Source organism: Urocitellus parryii, chromosome 4 (assembly GCF_045843805.1).
Source record: "Urocitellus parryii isolate mUroPar1 chromosome 4, mUroPar1.hap1, whole genome shotgun sequence".
Classification (NCBI taxonomy): Eukaryota; Metazoa; Chordata; class Mammalia; order Rodentia; family Sciuridae; genus Urocitellus; species Urocitellus parryii.
In genome coordinates, this window is record NC_135534.1 from 104,622,551 (window position 1) to 104,648,768 (window position 26,218).

A 26,218-nucleotide genomic window follows, 5' to 3' on the forward strand; every position below is an offset into this window, starting at 1 on the left:
AAAAGTCAAGCAATAAATAGCAAGTACTTGCAATTTGTATGATAGAAAATTGTTATTCTCCTTAATATGTAAAGAACAAATTCAAACCAATAAGAAAAGCATGAGAAACCCAAATAGAAAAAAATGAACAAAGAATATGATTTGACAATTATCTAAAAAAGAGAAATGTAACTAATAAAAACAATTGAGATAACTAGTAACCAAGGAAAGGTAATTTCAAATAAGATACCTTTTAAAAGTAAAAATCCAACTGGCAAAAATGCAAACTGAACTAAACCAAAAGTAAACCCAAAATGAGCATAGATACACAGGACAATGGTGGTGGTCCATATCACCACAAGTACCTGTAATATTGGTGGAAACATAAAATGGGGAAGCTTTCTGAAGGACAATTTTTAAATATGTAAATAGAACCTTAAGAATATTTACTCTTGGGCTGGGGATGTGGCTCAAGCAGTAATGCGCTCGCCTGGCATGCACGGGGCGCTGGGTTCGATCCTCAGCACCATATAAAAATAAAATAAAGATATTGTGTCCACAGAAAACTGAAAAATAAATATTAAAAATTCTCTCTCTCTTCTCTCTCTATCTTAAAAAAAGAATATTTACTCTTTGTGACCCAGTAATTCTTATAGAGATTTACCCTAATATTAAAATATGGGAAGTATTTGTATAAAGGTATAAATCGGCCTGAACATACTTTATATACAGATATGAAAAACTGTACTCTATATGTGTAATAAGAATTGTAATGCTTAAAAAAATAAAGAATAAAATAAAATAAAATATGGGCATAAAGACTTTTGTGAAAAATGTTCACTGAAGCATGACTTACATGGTGAAAATTTGAAAAATACATTAAATGTAGACTAACAGGAGACTTATTAAATAGATTATGTATAAATGGCCATTCAAGATCATGTTTTGAAAGAATATTTGCTGATGTGGGAAGGTGCCTACATAAATTACATGAAGAAAGCAGATTATATAACATCATGTAAAATTTTATTTTCATTATGGAAGGAAAAAAGCAGACCCTAAGACAACTCATGATCCCTGTGTGGATCAAAGTCGAGAAGGTTCAGGGAGTGTGAGCACTTTCACTTTGACTTCATTCTTTCCCATAATTTACAGAATTTTCTAGACTCAAATCGTATTATTTTTATAATCAGAGAAAAACAATAATTGTATGAAAGTATTTGGTGAAATTTCTACCCAGACTGGCTGTCCCCGGTGCATCCCTGAGAGCCAGCTCCAGGCCCGGTTCTGTTCTGAGGACTCCAGGCACACACACTTCCACACCCCCATCATCGTGTGCAAGCGCTCGCGGTCTCAGGGGCATTTGCCATGCTCACACCCAGGGTTTTGCACTGTGGCCTGTGTGTGTGCGCCCTCACCCCTAGCACCTCCACCACGGCTGTCTTTCATAATTGACTTTGTGATGCAGTTGTCTGGAGGTTGGAATGTATCTGTGCCAAGTGATTATGTCCCATGTGATGGTCGGGCCCCTTCCCTTCCCTTCCCTTCCAGTCCCCCTATGTGGCTGAACCCGAGTTCTCATCATACTAGACCTTGTATGGCACTGGCTGATGGGAAATCTCTCCTGGACAGAGGAAGTCCCTACACGCTCAGGACACTAGGAGGACAGAGGTGGGGCCCAGCTGTAGCTGGATATTGAATGTCCCTAAAGGTCCATGTGTTGAAAGCTGGGTGCCCAGCTCGTGGTACTACTGGGAGCTGTTAGGAGGTGGGGCCAAGTGGAAGGAAGTTAGGTCACGGGGGTGTGTCCTTGGAAGACTCTGGCCCCTTCTGTCTCTTATTGCTTCCCAGCCACCATGAGGTGAGCATCTTGCTGTATCACATGTTCCCTGCCATGATGTTCTATGCCCCCCCCCCCCCCCAGGTCCAAAGGCAATGGAGCCAAGCAACCATGGACTGAAAACTATGAAACTGTGTGCCCAAATAACCTTTCCTCTTTTTAAGTTGATTCTGTCAGGTGTATGTCATAGTAATGGAAAACTAACATAGTCTCAGTGTCTCCAGTAGCATGAGGAGGGGATGGGAACCAGGAGTTCTGTGCTGGGGTCTGGGAGAGGATCGCTGGCCAGTGGACTGGAGGCTCCTGAAGCCTGAGCTAATGAGGAGGCTTCCAGACACCAATCCCTTTGAAGGGCTTCATTATCAGAGAAGAAATGACAGCAAAAACCCAAGCCAGAGAATGGCTGCCTTCTCCCATCAGTTATGAAAGTTATGAAAGTTAAGACTTTACAACTGCCAGGCTGCTACTTTTTCGCTCATCAAACATGTATTCAGTGACCATGATATTCCTGGTGTGGCGTTCCACAGCTGGAGACTGAAAATATTGATGAGAAAATAGCAGGGCCTGTGCAGATGTGGAGAAATGGGACTCTTATCCCCCACAAATGGGAGTGTGACAGACAGGAGCACCCGACAATGCAGGGTGGTATCAGCTAACATCTGCAGGCCCATGACCCGGTGACTCCTCTCTTAGGTACACACTCAACAAAGACACATGTGCACGAACATCGAGAGACACATTTGAGCCTGTCCCCAGCAGCAGCATGAGAACAGTCCCCCACCGAAAACCAACCCGAAGCCTTCCAGCCGGGGACATCCACGGATAGCACAATGCATGCAGAGAAGAAGTGAGAATGAGCTACAACCACACACAGCCACGTGGATGGAATTCACAGATTCAAAACAGCCAGACAAATGGCACAGCTCCAGTCCCACCAAGGATGGAAGAGACAGCTCTGATCTGTGCTGTTGTTGTCAAGAGGGAGGCAGGGGAAGGGGTGGCTGGGAGGGCATGAGTGGTCTTCTGGGGTGTCGTGATGTCCTGTTCCCTGCCCTGAGGGCTGCCACCTGGGTGTGTCGTACACACTACGTTGCCTATGAGGCAGTGGCCCATGAGGATGACCAGGAGGGGTCAGTGTTGGTGAACTTCCTCCCTGGTAAGAGAATTCTGGATTTAATGGTGAGAAGTTGGGCCACCTACCACTGGGAGAGTAATTCAGAAAGACCGTGGGAAAGCAGAGAGGACAGGAGAAAATTATAACGCAATTACAGAGCAATTTCGGGACAGCTTCCCTGGCGGCCAGAAGCTCATGCAGATGCTTGGGCTGATGATGAGCGGATGGAGGGAGAAGCTGGCTACCCCTTTCCATCCTCCTGATGGCACTCATGGTCCTGTGCACCCTACCCCTCCAGACTGGAAGCCTGTTGAGGGCAAGTGACTGCACCTGCACCTGCACCCAGAATAGGCATGCTGCAGAGATGACCCTCAGAAGGACTTCATGCATGTGTGGATGGAGATCACTGAAGAGGCAGAGGGAAGGATGCATATTATGGGATATGGGTACATACACCACTGCACCCACCCCTGACTTGTCTTTCCAACCCATGGGGCCCCCGAGGCACTCAGTGAGCTGGTCACCTTCCCAGCACTTCCACTTGAGGGCGCCCTCTGCTCCCAGGGGACAGCCGGGTGTTGCAGACTCTCCCCTGCTGAAGCCCAGGCCCTGGCTGGAGAGATGGCTTGCCTCTCTGGGGTGCCCCCCGTCTTTCCTATCCCTTCACCGGTTTCCATGCTGAGACAGTCACTCAGGGCAGAGCTCCAGCAGCACCTGATGCCCAGAGTGACCCTGCTGAAAGGCCATTCATTCCCAGAGGTCACCAAGCAGCCGGTCCCCAGTCATCAGCCGGGAGCCTGCTAAGAGCTTCCACAGACAGAGCAGGATGGCTGGCTGGCTTCCCTCTCACGCTGCCCACTTGATTGTGAGCCACCTGACTCCAAGCTTTGTGACAATCTTGCAACTTCAGGAACATAGGGCTGACCCAAGAGGGATGGTAGGCAGGCTTCAAGCCGCTTTGGGGGTGACCAGTGCCCATTCCTAACTAGGGTTCCAGGTAGAACAGAGACAGGCAGCCTCGGGGTTTGGTCTGAAAGCCGGATGGTCCTGTATTCCCCACAGGATCTTCCCTCTCCTGTTCCCCTGACTCCGCTTACCGGCTGACCAGACCCCGGGCTGGAGCAGAAGATGGTGTACTTTCGGATCACGCCATTGGGCTTGGTTGGAGGGAGCCAAGAAACAACCACACTGCTAGCCGATGAAGGGACAGCTTTGATGCCAGCTGGGGGACCTGGAACTGAGCAAGGAGAAGGCCTAGTCAATTTAGACAAGGAGGAACACAGCCTTTGGGAAAGAGGATGGAAGGGAGAGAGTGGGCAGATCAATCTAGGAGAGCTTCTTGGAGGGGGCATCCTTGATACTGTCTAAAGGGAGAGAGCCCACAGCACAGCAAACAGGTGGGGAAAGAAGGGTGATCGTTTGGGCCATTGGAGTGGCCTGCTTCAGAACTGGCCAGAATGGAGGACTTAAGGTAGGCCAGAGAGAAACAGCCCATGAAGAATTCGTCTTGATCCCTCTGACTTTAAACCCTGCCCCCCAATACCCTCACTAACCATTCAGGAAAACCTCACACTGGCACTGGTCATTTGTTCTTTTGAGCCAGCTACCCCTCAACACCCTGCCCCATCTCTGGGCCTGGGAGGCCAGGTGACCCCTGCTCTCAACCACACTCCAACTCTGCACTGTGCTACTGTGTTCTTGTCTTCCCTCCGAGGAGCTTTTATGAGGATAGTGATTGCAGCCTATTCTATTTATTTCACCTCTTTGAGCCTCAGCTCATGAATGTGATGGAGATAACCACTCAGAAGGGTTGTGGTGGGAGGTAGTGTTAATTAAGATAAAGCACCTAGCACAGCCTACCATATAGAAAATATTCAATAGGTTGTAAGAATTATTATTTTGCATTTCTTCCTCCAATTCTCAGCTTATGGCACCTACCTCAGTGGTTTCTCCCAAATTCCTAGTAAGTGGTCAATGATGTGGGGTTAAACAAAACAATTAGACACAGCAGCATCTTCCATACAGGGGCCTGAGTCCAGAAGCTGGGAAGCATCCCTGACCCCGCCCTTCCTCCATGCTCCAGCCCCTTCCACCCATGCAGGTAAGTCTGCAGTTGTGAGGTTCAGGAGTCTGTGATGGCCACGGGGGTAAGGTGCTAGGTAGTGTTCAGTCTTGTCTATTTCTGCGTACATTTCCCCCACCAGCTATTGAGAGAAATGTATTAAAATCAACCACAATTGTGTATTTGTCTGTTTTTCCTTGTAGTTCATCTCTGTTTTCATATTATTGAAGTTATATTATTAGGTGCATACAAATTTAAATTTGTTTTATTTGCCTCATACATGGTGTCTTTTATCATAAAAAAAGCAAACTTCTTTATCACTAACAATGATATTTTGCCTTCAAGTATAATATGTCTGATATCATCAACATTCTAGTTTTCTTTAAATGGTTTGCATGATATGATTACATTTTTTTCCCCCCATCCATTCATGTTGAATTTTTCTTTGCCTTTATGTTTCAGATACCTTCTGTAAACAGCATTTATTTGGATTTTGGGTTTTGCTAGCCAGTGTGACAGTTTTTAATCTCTTAATTGGAGAATTTAGTCAACTTATCTTTATTGCAATTGTTACATTTGGGTTTAAATATACTGTCTTACTAAATATTTTCTGTTTGTCCCATCTATTCTGGTTTTTCTCTTTCTTTCCTTTTGTGATTTCTTTTAGAGTTCTGTGTCTAGCATGCAGTAAAAAAATAATAGGGACAACTGAACAATATCCTTCGGGGCGGGGGAAGATGAAAGGAACAGACTCAGAAGGGTTCCAAACTTGAAATGATCAAATGTGGACTTTAAAACAATTATCCTTGACAAGCATGGCAGACAGGAGACGGGAGGGGAGCAGGGGATGTTCCCCTGCACAGCTGTTCCCTAGCACAGAACCTGCTCCTCTGCCTATATAGGCTTTTTTTTTTCTTTTAAAAAAAATTTTTTTTTTTTAGTTGTAGTTGGATATTTATTTATTTATTTTTTTGTGGTGCTGAGGATCAAACCCAGGGCCTCACCTGTGCTAGGCGAGCACTCCACCGCTGAGCCCCAATCCCATTCCTATACAGGTTTTAATAGGTCAAGGACACTCGTCTTTCCTCTCCCATCCTCTGCTTGTGCCCAACAAGGGTTATTCTCCTAAAACATGGGCTTAGTCATGCCCTTTCCTCAGTCAAAGCTCTTTAAAGTGTTACTTTTATTTCTTTAGTGGTGGGATTTAACGTGGGTCTTCCACATACTTGCTAAGCAAGCACTGTGCCACTGAGCTCTACCCCCAGTCCTGAAGTGGCCTCAGATTGAGCTCAGCTGTGTCCTGGGGGGCCATGTGGCTCTGTTTGGTGTTCACAGGGAAGGGGAGGAGTAGGCAAGAGGCCGTGTAGCTCAAGAACTGAGTCCACCCAAGTTAACCTGAAACCAAGGGCAGACTAAGACATTCAGATTTAATTAAAACTTGAATTCATATATTTGAACTTTATATTTCAATTCATTTTGCTTTTTTCTAAATTTCCTGACTTTTTTTTTTCCTCAGGAAAAATGTTATATCCCCAGAGTAGGGTGTGTGGGTGGGGTCACCGTGACTTCAGATTATTATTATTCAGGGTATTTGCCCAATTCAGCAGGACTTGAATGGAACAAGTCTGCTTTCCATGCCACCTGAGAACTGACGGTAACATAACTTCCACCTGAAAAAGGAAGAGCCCGGTGAGCTGGGGCAGCTGTGGTGGGCAGGCAGCAGGGACTGCCATTCCTTCCTAGTCCCATTGGCTTAGGTTTCCAAGCTCCTCCACACTTCAGACGCAGTTATCTCTAACCCCTGCGCTGTAACACCTGTAACTCTTCCAACACCTTTGCCAGGACACATGGTGCTTGGGGTGAGCTGGCCCTGATAATTCCATTTCCTTTTTGGTGACTAGCTTAGCAAGCAAGAGGTATGTGGCCCTGTCCTGGGAAATGAGGATAAATCTGAGGAGGGGGTTTCTGGGAAAGGTTTCTTTTGCTCCTATGAGAAGCATGCCTTCTGGAAGGAACTGCTGCTTCTCCCTCTGAACACTGACTGTCCTGCGTGAGGCCCAAGTGGCAGCCGTCTTGAAGTCATGAGGGGGCAGCTGCCGCACTGGAGATGGCAGAGCAGAAAGACAGAAAGACGGAACCACTGACTTACCTGACCCTGGAGCTGCCCTATGCGGGGCTTCTTGTTATGTGTGGTGACAAATGTGCATGTTGCTTTCCTCTCTTTTAGTTGGGTTTCCTATACAATGGAAGGTGCCTAACAGATCAATAGGATGGTGGGAAGTATAGAGGACATGGAGACTGGAAAGCCGGGATTTGTTACTCTTAGCTGACTGATGCTTACAGAGTAGCTTTGGCTCTCTGGGCCTCAGTTTTCTCACCTATAAAATGGAAATGACATCTTCCTCACAGGGTGGGAGTCTGTCAAATCACGTTGTGACAGCGTGTCACACAATGTTGAGTTGACTGCTGTTCTGCATGAGACCTCTTCTGACCCTGGGCTCTTTGGGGGCTGTGCTTCCCCTGGGGGATGCTAATTGCCTCACCTGTCATTTCATTGCTAGCATCTTGGTAGCCACAAAGCAACCAGCATTAGCTATTACCTGACATTTTAGGAAGGACTTTGCAGTTATCTGATTCCTTACATCTGTCCCCGTTTTATCCAGAGGAAACTGAGGTGCAGGAAGGTTAAGTGACTTGTCAATCAGCAACAGGGCTGGGCAACTCTTCTGCTGAATGTGCCAGTCCCCTTTCCATGCTGCAAAGCCATGTCCTGAAGGCAGTGCACTAACTCCCGGGTTTGGCGCCTGTTGCACGTTTCCCTGGGGCTCTGTGAGCGCTCTGGGTGCAGGCCAGGCTGCTTGCAGGGCGGGGCGAGGACCTTGGACCTTGGAACTCCCTCACGGGCCTCACCTTTGTTAGACACGTGGATACACTCAGGACTCTGGCCTTGACCAGAATAGGGGGCAAGAAGTCTAGGGACCCCAGTGGTTCATTTCTAAGGGCCAGGAAGGTTCTGTGTTACATGGAACCCAGGCCTTGATGGGATCAGGCTCTGGGCACCATCCCAGCTCAATGCCACACAAGAGCAGGTGGTTTTGCCTGGAGCTGTCCTGGGAAGCCTTGATGGGGGATTAATGACAGGAAAAGTAGGGCAGGCAGGTTGGTAAAATATCAAATTGCTCAGAGCTTAGGGGGAGGGGGTGTGGCGGGGAGGAGGGCGGAGGCAGGGCAGGGAGATTAAGCTGGGCTGGGAGCTGGTCTAGTCATCAAGCACAGGGTTGTATGTGCAATTTCTCTCACCATCACTCCCAGCCCGAGTCGCTCTGTAACACCTGTAACTCTTCCAACACCTTTGCCAGATCGTGTGGGTGGGGCCTCTACTCTGGGCTCCATATTCCTCGGAGAAACAGAGCCTGAGCGGGGAGTGCCCACGTGTGCCCATGGCTCTTCACATAGACCAACTCATCTACGATCAGAGCACTGGCTCAAAACATCCAGTTAAGAGACACCTAAGTGACCGTGGAAGGAATCAGACATAACTTTCCTGTGTTCATATACGAATACCTGACCAGTGTAACTCCACATCATGCACAACCACAAGAATGGGAGTTATACTCCGCGTATGTATAATATGTCAAAATACACTCTACTGTCATGTATAACTAAAAAGAACAAATAAAACATTTTAAAAAAAAGAGTACTAAAAAAAGAGAAACCCCTAGTGTTGTGGCCAGTGGAGTGGGGAAGAAAGCAGATGGCTGGAAGCAGGAGCCTGGGGTTTCCTGCCAGGTACAAACGTACCTCCCATTCAAACAGTGGCTCCTGGAGGGGTGCGGCTCCTGACCCTGGGTGGAGGTCTGGCCCTTCTCCCTACCCTTTCCTTTCCCCTGCCCTTACTTGGTCTCTCTACCCTGGACTTTGGCCTCCTGTCTTTGGATTTCCCTTAGTTCCACCCCATGAGGAAGGGCTGTGAGATCTCAGTTCCAGATGGAGGCACACCCTGTTCTCCTCTTTGCAGGTCCCGGGCCTGGCCCATGCTGGGGTGATGGCCAGGTCTCCAGCTCAGGGTGTGCTGGTTGGTGCTCCTGACAGCTGCACCATCCTCCACTTTATATTTAGAGGAAACCAGGCTACACCTCACAAGGGAGCAGATGCCACAAAAAGAATGTCCTTAGGGATGGGGGTATGAGGGGGAAGGTTTATCTGGAGGGTAACTCGGTGCTTCAGAGGGTGGGACGGGGGACTTGGATGTTCATGCATCGTCCATGGAGAAGACATGATCTATGGTCAGTGATGTCCTCTCAAAGCAGGACCCAAGTCCTGCAAGCCACCCTGCAATGGCTCTAAGGGACAAGAGGAAGGCTGGCGCCCTGCTCTTACCTTGCCCCTGGGGTGCAGCCTGGGTGAGCTGTGGGCAGCTCCAGGCCTGGACTCACCGTCTTCCTTGGTCTGGATGTAGAGCACGCTGCTGCGCACACCGTCCCCAGCCTGCGTGTAGGCCAGCACCTGGACGCTGTAGTTGGTGAACTTCTCCATGCCCCGTAGCTCCACCCGTTCCCGCGTCGTGGTGATGTTCTGCATCTCGCCCCACTCTGTGGGGACAAGGGGCCTCTGAGCGTGGGCAGCCCTGCCCTGCCAAGGTCCTTGCTGCAGCCCCTCTGTCAACGTGGGGCCAGAACTACCTCTGTGGGGGCCAGAACTACCTCAGAGTACCTGGGAGCATATTTGGGTCACGGCCTGCAGGTCATGTCTCTGCCTCAGTGGACAATCAGGGTGAACCACATATAATGGCCTGGCCCCACGCTCCAGATGACCTTGCCAACTTCAACTTGATTTTCACCGTTTAGAATCCCTCTATCCCTCCATCTCTTCCTGAAGTGTGTCCCTTCTTGCACCCAGAGGCCTGGCATATCTGGCCACCCCACCTCACACCCATTTCCTCTTTGTTGACCCAGACCCTCGTGGGGCTCTCAGTTCTCCCTACGCAGCGTGTCAACCTGCAGATGAAGGATGACAGCCGAGGTTGCCTCCTTGGCCTCTGATTGCTCCTGGGCCAACACTCTGGTCACTCAGAGTAAGGGGCTATGTGACCCACCTGCTTTCTCCCCACCATCGAGGACACACAGCCAGCCCTTCCCTGCAAAAAGCCTGCACAGAAAACCTGGGCGGCCTGGGGGGCTGACAGCCTCGGCCAGGAAGGGCTGGGTCATTTGTCAGGCTCAGTGAGGCCCCGTCATCCTGACTCTGCCAAGGAACTTCTCAGAGACTCTAAAGAAGGGCATAGGGACAGGGTCCCATGGGAGGGCCAGGGTCAGAGCTGAGGAAGGGAGGTGGGCTCCTGAGCCCCTCACTGCTCCTATTGGGTTTTCTTAAAGACAGGCACAGACACTGGCTAGGACAGGCCTTCAGGAGATGAGCAACTGCAAACCAACTCTCAGCACTGTCTGGCGACTGATGCAGGCAAAGCCCCGAGGCAGAAAGCCTGGGCAGGGGAGAGCAGTCATCTGCCAGGGCCCAGAGGGTGAGAATGCCATGCCCAGCATGAGGGGACCCCAGTCATTGCAGGAGGGACCTCAGAGGCTTGGTCACAGGAGGCAGAGTAGCCAGTCTTGGACTGTGGCCAGAGAAAGACTCAGGAAGTGGGCAGCGTGGCCAACAGTCCAGGTGGTCCTGGACCTTAACGAGGTCAATGCCTTAAGGGCTGTGCTGGGGAAGGCTGCCACCTTAGACAAAAGGGAGCAAGTTCTGGAAAATGAGCATCCACCCCTTACATGGCTCAGCCCAAACAGGCATGTGGTAGGGGCACATTCTGAGCAGTGCAGCCTGGCGTCTCTCAGCCCAGAACTTAGGGACCCACCCCTGGGCCAGAGGCCTCTGAGCTTTCATAGGAGACAAACGAAGGGGGAGGTCGCTTCCTACTGGTGGTATGTCTGGGCAGAGTAGCATCCAGGTGAGGAAGGGGATGGTGGTAACCCTGGACGGATGGCCATGAGCTGGATTCCCAAGTCCTCTGGAAAAGGAGAGCAGGACACAGGGAGCCAGGAGGCAGAAGGCTCAGCGCTTTCCAGGCCTCGTGCTGTCACGTGGGCAAGGCCTGTAGAACATAGTTAGGATACTGCCCTCTGGCTTGCATGGACTAGGAACTTCCTGATCCCTGAGAGGTTTTGTCTGTACCAGCAGGTAGCAGGCTGGTATGTCTGTGTGGGCTACACAAACCCGTTGGCACAGTGCACCCCGGGGGAAGGGAGCTACCTCAGTGGCTGGGCCATCCTCAGGGTTTTCCCCACCTGCCACTCCTCCCCTCGCTCCATAGTGCCTGCCATCCTGCACTTTTGGGGGCCTAGATGGCTCCCCTGCATAGGCCACACACGGGGCTGGCTGGCTGCCTGGCTCCGGCTGGGTTTGGCTGGGGGAGGCTCCCCTGGGTTCTGGTGACCCTGCTGCATCCCTCACCTCTTTGGGTCTAAGGTGGCAATGGCTTCCTACGAATGCTAGCCCCCTGCCCACTTCCTCCCCACTCCACTAAAAGGAGCCCTTCATAAAATTCTTCAGTTGCCCCATTTGAGCGTGACACTTGCTCCTTGCGGTGACCCTTGCAGATGTGGCCATAAAGGCCTAATATCAAGAAAAGCAAATTGGGCTAGGGTTGTGGCTCAGTGGTAGAGAGCTTGCCTTGCATTCATGAGGCATTGGGTTCGATTCTCAGCATCACTTAAAAATAATAATAAAAAAAGGTATTTGTCCATCTACAACTAAAAAATATTTATTTTTTTTAAAAAAGCAAATGTGCCCTTCTCATGCTCTAAACATCCCACACACCATTGTCTAGGAGTGGCAGGGTGTCTTCCCCACACAGAGGTGACCATGGGTACTACCACCCACCACCCTGCCCCTGGCTCTGGCCCCAGGATAATGTGGACATGTGCCAGTGGCCTCAAGCCTCTCTAGTACTATCTCCTGGATCCATAACCAAGATCCCCCTGTGGCCTCCACTTGTGGTACAGAGGGAGGCTGTACTTCCACTTGACATGCCGCAGCCTGGCACTTGTGCCTACTGTTCTGAGACCCAGCCTCAGTCCCATCAGACTTACCTCCATCAACATAGAGTGACCAGAAGATGACCCGATAGCCTTTGAGGACACCGTTGAGGGTGCTGCGTGGGGGCTCTGACCAGGAGATGACAGCCACATCAGAGGTGATGGACAGGGCCCGGACATTCTCCGGGGGCTGGCTGGGCACTGCACAGGGTAGGGAGAAGCAAGGGTCCAGTCAGTCAGGGCATGACATACATGTCCCAGGCCAGATCCTGCTGCCAGATCAAAGGAGAATCCAATTAGATAAGTGGAGGGACCTCCTCACTCATGAGCAGGAAGACCAGTCTGAGAACTCAGTTTTTGCTGGAGATTGGAGTAGTTAGACATCTTTATGGATGTGGCTCCTTGCTCCTAGGTCAACATGCTCCTGGCTTTGGCTAAATCCTGGTGAAGGTGCTGAATTCTGGACAGAATCCCTGGTAATTTACCAGTGGATCACCACGGCCAGGGGACAGAGTCTGGAAGACCACTGAGATGGCCCCAGAGGTATTTGTCATTTAGTCATCTGATAGCTGCTGGCCCCTCTGTGTCCACTGTCCAGCCATGGCCTGGCCTAGGGACTCTGTGTCCTTGTGCCAATTGAAGGGGAGGCAAAGAAGGGAAAGGGGTCTTAAATAACCTTGGTGCCAGGAAGAAGAGTTCCCAAAGACCTCTGGGACCTTTACCCCTTTGCCCTGACCCTGCACAAAAAAACTGCCATCATGCTTGGAAAGATGGGCACCATTCTCTGAGACCAGCTCGGGTGGCCCCCTGCCCTTAACCCTCTCCCTCTATGGGCTCCGTCTTTGTGTCACCTACATTCCCAGCCCTGGGTTGGCCTGGTGCCACTTGCCCTTTCTGGATGGCAGATGGTGGGTGCACTGGGCCTCAAGGCCCACCTTGGCCAAGGAGAACGTGGGCGGCACTTTCTGCGGGCTTCTAGGAGCCGGGGACAAAGGGAAAGACGAGGCTGCTCTGGTGTGAATGGGAGAAAGGAGGCCCAGGCTGGAGGGAAGGTAATTAGATCCCGTTGCCCCACAAGAGGCAACTCTAATTTTTATGAGCATTTAAATGATAATACATCATCCTAACGATCCTCTTTGAGAATGATTATTGTTTCATATTACTTAGGTGTAAAAATATAAGCACCATGTAATTAGGGACCCAGTGTAATAAACTAATACAGATCGCCCGTTCGAACAAAATGAAGGTAATATAATTATGGAAAAGACACTCTTGCTAAGGCAGGGGCCCTTGAATACCCCAGGAGGAGTGCTAATATTGCCAGGAAACGATCAGGATCTGACAGGCTAACGAGGGCCTTAATTAAGTATGAAAAACTGCTGAGCAAATCCTGCTGGAAACTTTCTTCCCCCCTCTCCTCTCTGTTTTGAAAAGGACTCTGCAGTCGAGCTGATCCCTCCCTGTTGGAAACTCCAGGGGTCTCTGGGGTCAGGGACGTGGTGCTGGGCTCAGAGACGGTGACCTGGCCCCGTGAGGGTTCCAGGGCTTAGTTAGGTTGGGTGGCTGGCCTGGGCTTGGGGCACGGTCCCCTGGACAAAACTTCCTGGAGCATGTTGTACCCAAATCACTTGTTTTTGCTCCCAGCCTTGCTGGGGGACAGGGTGAAGCAGAAAGAGTGCCGACTCGGGGTCAGGCCTGGATTTGAGTGGGGCTGTTGTTCATTGCCTAGGTCACCTGGGCAAAGCACTTAGACTCCGCAGGCTCTGACGGCCCTTGGTGGATAGTGACCCAGCTGTGGTTCTCACAGGTGCTGCGTGGCCCAGCAGCAGCAGAGCTCTGAGGAAACTTCATAGAAATGCCAGTTACAGGTGCCTCCTCAGACCTGCTGCAGGGGTGGGACCAGCCATCTGTTCACCAGACCTCCAGGGCATTCTGATGGAGGTGAGGCTTGGGATGCTGCTTGGATGAATGCTACTGGGACCAAGAGGTGACAAGCTAGTGTGGCCAGGCCTGGGGCAGCACCTGGAGGTGGAAGGCCTGAGGGGCTGGCCCCAGCATGACTTTCCTCCCGTGGTCTCTCTGCACTTCTCTTCTGTGTGTCTTTCCTGTTCTTTGTGGTCTCCTTTCTTCTCAGGTGCCCAGTGCCCTGGGACTGCTGAGGTTGGACAGGTCTCAAAGCCCAGCTTGTTCTCCAGAGCAACGAGATGAGACTCTCTGGGGATGAAGCCTGGGCATCAGTGTCTTGAAAGCTCCCAGATAATTCCAACTTGTAGCCCAGATAATAAATGCTGGTATGAGCCTACGCACTCTGGGTGTCTCTGACCTCGTGCTTCCTCCCGCCAAGAGGGCTGTATTTACAGAGGATGAGGTAGGAGAGGGCCCAGGAACAGCTCTCTAATGCTGGAGTGCGCCTATTCTGCTGGGCCATGGGGCAGTGGCATTGTGCTCTTCAGGAGTTGGTCTCCTCCCTGCACCAGGGGCAGATGGGCAGGCTGGGACTCCACGATGGGTTTACTCCCCACCCTAGTTTTGGTTGGGGGCATTGAGAAGAAAGCTTAGGAAAACACTCTGTTTCTTTATTCTGCTTTTTGGGGCCTGAGTTCATCGGGTCCCCTCTCTGGGGCATCAAGGCCACATCTCCTGTTTTGACCTGGTGCAGGCTTAGGGACCTGCAGGTGCCCTCTTTGTGCTTAGACAGAGGGCATGTTCTGGCTACCTCCCAATCCTCTTTCCCTGGAGCAATGAGGTCTCTTAATTTGCTAATCAGTGGATTCTGTGTAGCCATCAGAGAATTATGTTTTAAAAACTGAGCTCTAAATCCTCTGCCACGTGAACAGTAGGATTTCTTAATTCTATTGTTACATTTCCCTTGCTCAAAACAGATGAGAACAGCTGGGCGTGGTGGCACACACCTGTAATCCCAGCAGCTTGGGAGGCTGAGGCAGGAGGATGGCGAGTTCAAAGGCAGCCTCAGCAACTTAGTGAGGCCCTAAGCAACTCAATGAGACTCTGTCTCTAAATAAAATACAAAAAAGGGCTGAGGATGTGGCTCAGTGGTTAAGTACCTCTGGGTTCAATCCTCAGCAACAAAAAGTAAAATAATAAAATAAAAAAAAATCCACCAGACAAACAAAAAACAAAACGAAAAAACTACCTAAAACAATAAACAAACAAACACACCAGATGGGAACAGATTCCAGCCTAGAAGACAATGGTGACTTGGCTTTGCCCTTTCCCAAAAAAGTTATTGAGAAGGAGAAACAGGACCCAGGATGTGGAGGGAAGAACTTGGTCACAGAGAGGAGCCAGGGCACCGGAAAGAAAGAGGGAAACATGGGGATGGAAAGACAGATGCAGAGACAAGCCTCCACGGGCTGGTAGGTGCACGGGTAGGCCGAGGGCAGGCATCAGCAGGGAGGAAGAGGGGCCTGCCCACTCCCTGCTGGAAGCTGGACCGAGGCTGGTGCGCTGGAGTGTCCTTTCAGGGGCTGATGAGCCAGAGGAGATGGGGGAGCCTGTGTCACCCGCGGGTCCAAGGTGGGTCCCCTCACTGGCAGCCCTGGCTGGGCCTGGGCCGGGATCTCACCCCCCCACGCTCCTGCCCTCACCATCCTCCAGGGTGGTGGCGTTGATCTCGCTGGAGGAGGGCCCCGTGCCGGCCCGGTTGAAGGCCTGGACCACCACCCCATATTGGGCGAACTTCTTGAGGTTGTCTAGGGTGTAGACCTCGCTGTCGCCTGTGGCCTTCATCTCCACGATGCTGTACTGCCCGTTGCTGCCAGGGCTGTTCTCTCTGTAGCCGATCTGGTAGCCCCGGATGACGCCATTCTGCAGCTCCTTCTTGGGTGCCTGTGAGCATGGGCAGGGTCAGGGACGAAGACACAGCGATCTCTGAGATGACACTCGTAAGACCAGTCAGGTCATGTTCCTCTGTGTCCCACCCTTTAAGGCTCCTGTCTGTCTCAGAGTGAAAGCCCTGGTCCTACATGGCCCTCTGTGACCTGAGCCCGGGCCTCTCAGATCCTTGGTTCTATGCCGCAGCGTTCTGGCCCCTTCGCTGCTTACATCAGCCTCGCTCCCATCTCTGGAGGGAACACCCTTGAATATCTGCACCACTGGTCCCCCCCACCAGTGACTCCTCTTGCCTGAGGTGTCCTTAGGTCCTTAGCTGGAGTGCTCCCAGCCTCTGTCCAGCACGCCTGATTTTTCTTCCCTGGTTTATTTTCCTCCATGGCACACCTGACATTCTGTAGCTCTTACGTAAGTGTTTGTCTGCCCCAGTGGAACGTTACTGCCCGAGGATGAGGAGTGTGACTGCTTTGTTTACTGTTGTATCTCAGTGTTGAGGGGCCTAGCACAGAGAAGCCCCCAACGTGGATTTATTGAATGAATGAATGAATGAATAGGGATATATTTGGCATGGATCAGGGCCTGGGAGAATCAGAGCTGTAGGGGAAGGGAGGTAGCAATGAATTTGAATAGAAGAAAATGGTGATGCTTGCCAATAATCCCAGCTATTTGGGAGGCTGAGGCAGGAGGATCACAAGTCCAAGGCCAGTCTGAGCAACTGAGTGAGATCCCATGTCAAAATAAAACTAAAAAAGTTCTGGGGATGTGGCTCAGTGGTAGCACTTGCCTAGCTTGTGTAAGGTCCTGGATTCAATTTTAAGCACTACCAAAATGAAAAGAAATGAAAAAGAAAAAATAGAAAGTCCTGAGATCCCAGTTCACACCTACTAGGATGACCATTGTAAAAAAATAAAAATATTTTTTTAAAGCATTGGAGAGGAGGTGGAGACATTGGAACCTTGTAATTGCTAGTGGGGATGTCAGATGGCGTAGCCACTGTTAAGAGAGTTTGGCAGTTCCTCTAAAGTTGAAGCACAGAGCTACCATATGACTGTGCAATCCTGGTAGATTCAAAAGAACTGAAGGCAGGGGCTCCAACAAGAGCTTGCACACCCAGCTTCACAGCAGCATCATTCACAGTAGCTGAAAGGTGGGACAACCCAGGGGTCCACTGGTACAGGGATAGATGAACAAAACGTAGTGTGTCCATGCTGGGGGAAATTACCCACGAAAGGAATGGAATTCTCACCTGTTACAACAGGGGTGGAACTGGACGCCCAGGGAAATAAGACAGACACAAAGGAAGCTACAGAGATATTTAGAAGAGGCGTGTTTGTAGAGATGGAGAATAGAATAGAGGTTTCCAGAGGCTGGGAGGAGCGGACAAGGGGAGTTCATGGACACAGAGGTTCAGTGGGGTGATGAACAAGTTCTGGATGCACTGTGCTGCCTGTTGCTGAGCTGCTGTCTCCGACAGGAAGCTGTAAATTTCATATGCATTTGACTAAAAAAAAAAAAAAGCCTCCAAAGGGTGCTTGACCCAGGCCCTCTAGGGACACTAAGGCAGGACTGCCCTAGACACTCCAGCCAGGGGCTGCTGTGCAATGAGGACCACGGCCGGAGGGCAGCCCCGAGATGGAGGGGCAGAGTGGTGTGGACACGGAGCTCTGTGGGGACTGGTGGGAACGAAGGGCTGATCTGAGGGCCGGCCCCAGAGAACGCCCAGCAGCACGGCCTTCCCTAGCTCAGGTCCTTACACAGCCTCAGCTGCACACAACGCAAACACAGATACCCTGAGGGAAAACTTGACACAGGTCCTCACTGACACATGACAGTCTCACACATGGCCACCCACGCACGCACATGCCAGCGTATCTACTCGTGTCCAGAGCCAGGAACACACACCTACAGATGTGCCTGCATCCCAGTCCACACACCTAGTCACAGCTGGACGCACTGAATCCAGAACTGGATCCCTTCACAACCGAGCCTGCCCACCTATAAATTGAGACGGAACAGCCACCCCAGTACATACAAAAACAGCTTGAGTCAGGGTTTTCAAGACAATGAAGTTAATTTGAAACCCCACCTTTTTAAAAAACGTTTTTTAGTTGTTGATAGACCTTTATTTCATTTATTTATATGTGGTGCTGAGAATCAAACCCAGCGCCTCACACATGCTAGATAAGTGCTCTACTGCTGAGCTACAACTCCAGCCCCCCAAACCCTACCTTTTATTGTACTAAAAAATAGATCAAAAACAATTAAGTTAGTAAAACTGCCCTACTGTTTTTTTTTAATTTGATGAATGTTTTAAATGAACTGCATTTTTAGCCTCATTGTTAACACAATAAAATGACGTTTTTAATTTAACATAATTGTTTTGAACTCACTAAATAGGTGTGTGTGTGTGTGTGTGTGTGTGTGTGTGTGTGTGTTTAATTGACTTGACTTTCTGTTTTGCCTGAAGAAGGTTTCTCTGCACTTGGGCAATCCTGCGTGCTAGTCTGTAATTGGGTACATTTTTGCATTTGGGTCTTATAGCTGCTCAGGTTATGCCTGTGCGTGTGCACACACACATATTAGAGGCACAATCGCATCTTGAAGAGCCCTACACCCTTGTCTTCACACTAACACACTCTCATATTGCAGTATGCACATCCATACTAACACATTTGAGATTATCAACATCACTATACAATGACACAGAGGCCTACCTACCCAGGGCTATCTGTGCCACCATGTACAACTATACACACAACCTCATCAGCAAAGACCTACAGAGACCTTGGACAGGCATTCAGGCAACCCTGACGAATGTGTGCACATGGACACACACACACACACACACACACACACACACACATTATACAGATCTCTGCAGATCCTTCCTCCCTCCCTCCCCCTTATTCTCTTTCTCCTCCTTTGTCCCTCTTTCTCTTTCTTCTTCCCTATATCCCTGCCTCCTAAACATGACACTCAGGATTTAAATCAATCTTAACAATATTTCTCTGAAACATTAAGAAATCAATAGAGCTGATTGCAAATTTATGTCATAAAGCAGGGGTGATCCATCTCGTGGAAAGAGTCTTAAAATGAAGTGACTTATCTTTCAAGTGAATCTTTATTTTTCATTAATCTGTTTCTTGGTGTTAAAAAAAAATTCCCTGAGAAGTCAGTCCCAAAATTTATTGACCAGCTGGTTCATTCTGAAGTTCTAACTTTCTAATCAATTTTATTTTTCATTATGAGACTTTGGAGAAATAAATCTGATTCTAAATTTTTATCGACCTTCGGGTCAGAGCGTTATAGCCAAATGTCTCAGTGTTTTACGTAGCTATTTGTTCCCCACCTACACATCTCAGCTCTCTCAGCGCCTTCCCAAGGGGTGGGCCCAGAGCCAGGATGCAGAGGAGACTGGGGCACTGGATTCCGTGCTTCACCTCTGTTTCTAAGAAAAGCCCTGAAGCCCAGATCTGAATCTGGAGGGGAACCATGGCTCCAGGGATTTCCCGGGGTCCTCAGGAATGTCCAATGACCCAGTTCTTCCCTATGCATTGTCCTCCTGGCCACTCCTCTAGCGGGGGAGGGAACAAGCCTGTTGCTGCTGCTGCTTTGCACCCATGTATGCAAGCACCACGTGTGTATGCCTTGTCTTTTTAGGGGACAGTCACTAGGCCCTTCTGACTCTCCCACTCCCAAGCCTACCCTCCTGGAAAGAAGGACTACTATACCTGGATTTTCCTATCAGTAGTTAAAGTCAGACAGTGACCTTGGACTTCTGCCCCCTACCCCCAAGAAGATGACATTACCTCCAAGGCCCACTGTTGAGATGGGACTGCTTTAAGAAGAGCAAAGATGGGCACTAAGAAAGGCTCTCTGTTCCAGAACTCTCTGTGGTGGGCTACAGTGGGGAGATGGGGTGGGGGTTCCAAACTACGTGTGTGTATATACTATAACTGTCTCTACTAGAACAGCCACAGGCAAGTCACCTCGCATCTGAGCCCACGGCCTCCTCTGATGGATGGGGATGAAAATACTTCCTCTGGTCACCACACAGTGGCAGGCAATTCTGTGTAAGAGCAAGTGCTTGGGGACTGGAAGACACAATGGACTGGGAAGCCATGGGGTTGCTGACCTATCTGTGCACATGCAGAAATATGTGATAGGGCCAGAGTTGCCCAGGGAAGCACATTTGATTCTTCCTTTGTCCCTGCCCAGCTTTGGAGTCTCTTCTAAGGTTTCCTTGAGTGACAGATGTTTCAGCCAGCCCTAGATCTTACAGGTCTCAGCCCCTTAGAAATGGCTGCAGCACACACTGGTGTCTTCTCCCTGCCACTTCCCTAGCCACAGAGGGAGGGCAGTTATTCATCCTGTTGTTATAGAGGAGAAACTTGGTACCAAATCACATCCAATTGCTACCCCTTTTCCACACATGGGGTTTGAGGATGGGCCGGCATGGGGGAGAACTCTTTCCCCACCTCCCTGGCTTTGCTGAGTTCTTCACCCCACTCCAGGCATGGCTCTCCACCAGATAGTCAGGGGTGGTGGGAATGGGGATTGGTAGGGGGAGCTGCTCTTTACCCTCCTAGGTCCTAAAGATACCTTCCTGCGCCCCACAAATTCACTGGGTTTAGTGAAAAAAAAAAACCACAAAAAAAGGCGTGGACATTATATGAAACTAGAGACTAGCAAGCCTGCTGGGGTTTCAGTCCTGGATCAAGCAGTCAAGAGACAGATGGTGTTTCACTCACCTTCCAGGTCACTTGGATGCTCTGTGAGGTCACTGGCTGCAAGGTGACATCCATGGGGGGCCCATCAGGAGCTGGGGGTGCAGACAAAGCAAAATTATGAGTCTAGTCTTGGCAGAGGAGGGTCCTGTGCCCTTACTCGCACCCTCCTGAGCTGGAGGAGCATTGGGAGGAAGGAGATGCTCATGAGCTCCTCATGCTACTAGTACTGGTGATGCTGTCTTACTTTATGGTCATTTGTCACAGTGCACATATATGTCTTATGAGCTTTTCTGCATTATTTTGTTTCACAATCACAAATGAAAGAATATATAGCAAGAGAGATCTTGTTTAATTTTTTATTAAAACTGCATGACAAAGGCCACAGAAAATGATCTAGGGGACTAGGACCCCTGCATCCTCTGCAGGTGCAGAACATCTGTCTTTTCCACATAGACTGGGGCCAGGGTAGTGAGGACAGAACCATGGACAGCTCCCCAAAGCAGCATCTAGAGCTGCACCCGGAAAATGAAACAGATAAAACAAGACACCAATTATTCCAAGGGATAAGGCTGGGATCTCTCTCCACCATTTTTTTCTTTCTTTCTGTTACTGGGGATTGCACCCAGGACCTCGAATATGCTAGTCTACCACTAGCTCTACCATGGAGCCACAACCCCAGCCAATCCCTAGCTCTTTTTATTTTTTATTATGAGACAGGGTCTCCCTAAGTTGCCCAAGCTGTCTTTGAACTTGTGATCCTACTGCCTCAGCCTCCTGAGTAGCTGGGATTACAGGTGTATACCACCACGCCTAGCTTCTTTTTTCCCTTCTTCCTACCACATGCCCACTGCCAATGGACAAGGTTGATGGGGGCCCCTGGTGTCCCTGGTCCCCAAAGCCATGGCAGGGGAGGCAGGATAAGGTGCTCACCAGCCTCCTCGGTGCTGACGGTGAGCTCCTTGCTTGGCTCGCTGCGGCCAATCTTGTTGAAGGAGTACATGCGAATGCTGTACACGGACGCTGGGTGCAGGTCCACGATGTTGGCCTGATTGATGGTGGGGGAGATATTGCGCGTCGACTGCTTGAAGTCCCAGGAATCTGTAGAGAAGACACCCATTTCCAAGCACTGCCAGGGAAACTTCAGGACCCCACCCCAGCCTCAAGCATCAGCCCATCCCAGTCTCAACTTGGATTCTGGCTCACATGGACTGCAGAGGGGGACACAGGCCTTAACTCCCCAGGGAGTAGAAGGAAGTCTGTCCCAGGAGGCTCCATATCGGGAGAAGCCAGACTCTCTTCTGGAACTGGCCAGCTCGTGAGCTAAACCTCAGACAGGGTCTGACAAGATGTTTCTCAAGGTCCCTGCCAAGATCACCATTTGCTCTGATCCTTGAGAATCTGATTGCCCAGAGCTTTTCTTCCTGGGCCTCTCAGTTTCACCTGAGAGACATCCCATCCTCTCAACTGCCTTGTGCAGAGGAGGAAACCATGTCCCGCCCCCCTTCCTGCTTCTCTTTGTGTGCTTCCTTGTGTGTTTGTGAGGCTACAGTCTTGAGTGTTATATGTCAGGGTTGGAGGGGATAAAACAGAAATCCCCAGCCCCAACCTCACCTTCTTTCCTGTACCAGCGATAAAGGAAAGATCACTGAGTCTTTCGGATCAGGGACTAACAAAGGGATTAACATGTTCATGATTCATCCAAGGGGACTGGCAGTCCATTCCAGGGCTAATGTTTAGCAAAATTGTAGAACGTGGAAAATACCAGATAAGTGCCACTCAGGGATCCCGTGACTGTAAACATCCTGCATCTCCAGAGGAATCCCAGTCATTCATTCAATATACGCTTGCTACACACCTACCAGGGGATTCCAGGGGAAAACGAGAAGGGGCTACAGTCACCGTGATGGCTCAGCTAGGGCCTTCCCAGCTCAAAATTCTTAACCAGATGCCTCTTTTGGCACTTGATTTTCAAAAGGAAAGAAAAGAAAAGGAAAAAAAAGAATAAAAAAAATAAAGCACAAGGAAAAAAGTTGATAGTAGGGCTTAAATATGTTCCCAGGGCATGTCTGGATGTCACTATTTAGTCTAATTTTCTACACCTTTTAAATCCACAGTGCAGTACCCTGAAAAATTCTCAATAGAAAAGATTAAATTGTGTTCACTGTAGTTTAATTCCTAATCCAGTGAAGGAAGCTAGCATCTTCTAGACAGATTTTTTTTTTAAAGAGATAGAGGGAGAGAGAGAGAGGGAGAGAGAGAGAGAGAGAGAGAGAGAGAGAGAGAGAGAGAGAGAGAGAGAGAGAGAGAGATTTTTTTAAATATTTATTTTTCAGTTTTTGGTGGACACAACATCTTTATTTTATTTTTATGTGGTGCTGAGGATGGAACCCAGTGCCCTGTGCATGCCAGGTGAGTGCGTTACCGCTTGAGCCACATCCCCAGCCCTAGACAGATATTTTTTTAAAAAATTTTTTGAACGCTGATAAAATAGGAGAGTAATATCCACCCCCACCACCAATTCTGGTTAACCGAGGTCTTGATGCTTTTTGAAACACGGCTCTCAGCTGCACAGGCTTGACATCTGTGAAGGGCACAGGCCCAGCTCCCATCTGTAGTTTTGCATTTAATTCTTTGGTTGCATGAGCCAAAGGAACAAAATGGCAGGCTGCTGATGCTCGAAAACAAATTATTTTCTTCTTGTCTTTTAAAAACACCCCAGCCACCCAGAGAGTCACTCTGTGGCTGACAGGTTAAGCCAGAATTGCAAATATGCAGTCTCCTACCTGCTGCGGGCACCTCTTTGGTTCGGGACGATACGGACTAGCAATGTGGAGGCAGGTGCTCATTTCTCTCTGTGGCATCCTGGGAGCTGGTGCCAGCTCACAAATCACATTTGATTTGCCCGTGTTTAGAGGAGTGCGAGAGTGATCAGAAGTCAGTGCATTCATTTTTGATGAGTGCGGGCGGAGGGAGGAGACTCATGGGGGCTGAGGAGAAGAGGCAGTAACATTTACCAGGCAGCAGAGGGACGGGGGATGGACAATTTAAATGTTCGCCGTTTACACCTCGCACCCTCCTATGATGTCAATGCTGTATCTCCAAGGGGCATAGGTGACCTCTGTGTCACCAAACCCCACTTCCCATTTGGCCTCTCAGCTGTCACTTGTGTGTCTCCCTTTATTTTGAAACAGTCTTCCCTTGGTTTCCTAATAAAGCTCTCTGGTTTTTGACCTATTGTGGGTCAGTTTTCCTCTGTCCCTTGGCAGCTGCGCCTCCTCTGTCATGGCTGGTGAGGGTTCTTCCAGGTTCCAAGCTCACCTCTTCCCTAGTGTCTGTCACATTTCCCACCCATGCGTCTATAGCTCCCTGACCACTGTCCATCCCGGGCTTCTCCTTTGAACTCCAGCCTCTTATGGTCCACTATTTAACTTGACCCCTTAGAGGCTTCAAAGGCACCTCAAACTCAACATGTCCAGGACATAGCTCTTGACCGTATATCTGGTCAGCCCATCTCTTTCCTGGCTTGGGATGGTGCCACAGTCTGTCCTGCGTGCCAGAGGGAGGTGTTATTCTTGACTCTTCCCTCTCTCTTCCTTGCTATCATGCCCAGTGACCTTTGTGTCCCATGTAACTCTCGAACATACTCTATCCAACTCATCCCTCTTGAGATGTGGCCAAGTCACATCCTCCCTCATGTGGATCAGGGAAATGGCCTCCTTGCCAGCCTCCCAGCGTCCACTCTATGCCCCCTTCCCGTCCATCTGTTTTGGACACTGCAGCCATCATTCATTCTGCAAACATAGCGGAGCTCCACTCCCAGGGCAAGCACTCCACCCTGGTGCTGAGAGAAGTCCTCTCAAAACCCAAGCTGACAATGCCCGCCCCTCACATAAAACCCTTCAGTCCTTTCCCCTTGCTGTTAGGATGAAGCCACATTCTGTGACATTTTGGAAGCTCTGCAGCAAGTGGCTCATGCGCCCCTTCCGACCTCATCACTCTTCTTCTCTGAACTTTACAGAATTTAAACCCTCTTTGTTCACAGTATCCTCTTCCCAGGACTCACTGTTCCTGTGGCCACTGCCCAAGGACAAGCTGAGCTCCCTGAAGGCAGGAACCAGGTCTAAAATGTTGGTCCTATCCTTGCAAGTGCTAGGCACTTCACACCTGTTGTTGGTTTAAATCAGTTACATTTTTTGTCCTTTACTATATATATATATATATATATATATATAGTAGATGGACACATACCTTTATTTTGTTTATTTATTTTTATGTGGATGGACACAATACCTTTATTTTGTTTATTTATTTTTATGTGGTCCTGAGGATAGAACCCAGTGCTTCACATATGTGAGGCACGAGCTCTACTGCTGAGCCACAACCCCAGCCCCTTGTCCTTCATTTTGAACATGGAGTTCCTCTGCATGTTGTGGTCACACTGGATACCTCTTGCCTTTTGCCTCACTCAGCTGCCAATCACAGGGAGGTGGGGGGAGCTGAGGAGCGGCTCCTTTTCTCCTCTCCTGCTTTTACCAGTAGTTTGTAGGTGGAATTGCCCTTGTGGGCCCAAATCTTCTTTGATGTTGGCACAAAACAACTCTCTCCCCACAACCCTTCCAGGCTAAGCATCGGAGTCAAATCTGGAGGGCTCTTGCTGATTTTCCTTACTTGATCACTGCCATCTCCCTGACTCTGAAGAGCTGAACTGGGGGCCCTATCTTCTTCTCTTTCCTCTCCAGCTCTCTCAGGATACTGAGCTGGCTCTGGTGAATATCGTCTCTTTTAATATTCCCTTTCATATGAGCCTGGCTTTCCCAAATTAACATATTTCATTAAGGGTTCTCTCTCTCTTTCTTCATCAAAGGGTTTATGATGCAAAATATTCTTCTTAAAAACTAAGGATGTGGCTGGGGAGATGTCAGCGCCTTCTGCTCTGTGGGCTGCTTGCTGAGAGGGGACCTGGAGCCTGGATTTTCAGGAAACACATTTGCTGTAGAGGGGGAGCATCTTGGAAGAAAGCCACACCTGGAGCATTTAGCTGCCCGAGCTGAGGAAACAAATCCATTCTGCATCTCTGATTTTCTCCTTGCACCATGGTTCTGAGCCCCCTGTGGCAATCTCTCTGCAGCCCAGAGACAGGTTCCCTGGGTCACAACAGCAGCTCATAGCATCCCAGCACCGGCCACACTCCAGTTCCTACACAATGACATGCCACACCAAGCTGGCTCCCGGAACCAGGGCCAGAAGAGCCCCCAAGCCAGCCTTCTGGGTTTGGAGGGTCGTCCTCAGACAACACACCCCTGCTCCTTGCTTGGCAAATAGGGGCAAAATGTAGTGTCTGCATTTTAAATCTGCACAGCGCCATCTGATAGATTTGTGTGGACGGTGCTATTTATCATTCAGCATTCATGTATTATTACTCTGCTGCCTGGGGCCTGCAGAAGTCAGCATGAGTGGGATGGCTTAGAAAGGGCAGGCTTGGTAATTTCCCTCAGAAAATTAGCACAATGAGCAATGTAGCAGAAAACCCAGCAAAAGCGCGGGGAGGGCAGAGAGGGGGTCAGGATCCAGGATGGGTGTGGTCGGGGGGGGGGCAGGAGGCAG

At 49.7% G+C, this 26,218-nt stretch overlaps 1 protein-coding gene across 1 annotated transcript in view; it reads right to left on the minus strand.

Moving 5' to 3' along the window:
- The window catches only part of Dscaml1 (DS cell adhesion molecule like 1), a 318,732-nt gene that overhangs the window by 14,957 nt on the left and 277,557 nt on the right, over positions 1 to 26,218 (minus strand). The window contains exons 15-20 of the mRNA XM_026396351.2: positions 21,545 to 21,712; positions 20,636 to 20,706; positions 15,641 to 15,881; positions 12,087 to 12,233; positions 9,432 to 9,587; positions 4,031 to 4,170 (exon numbers count right to left, since the gene is read on the minus strand). Coding sequence (XP_026252136.2) covers positions 4,031 to 4,170; positions 9,432 to 9,587; positions 12,087 to 12,233; positions 15,641 to 15,881; positions 20,636 to 20,706; positions 21,545 to 21,712 — 923 coding nt within the window. The remainder of the gene's footprint in view (positions 1 to 4,030; positions 4,171 to 9,431; positions 9,588 to 12,086; positions 12,234 to 15,640; positions 15,882 to 20,635; positions 20,707 to 21,544; positions 21,713 to 26,218) is intronic.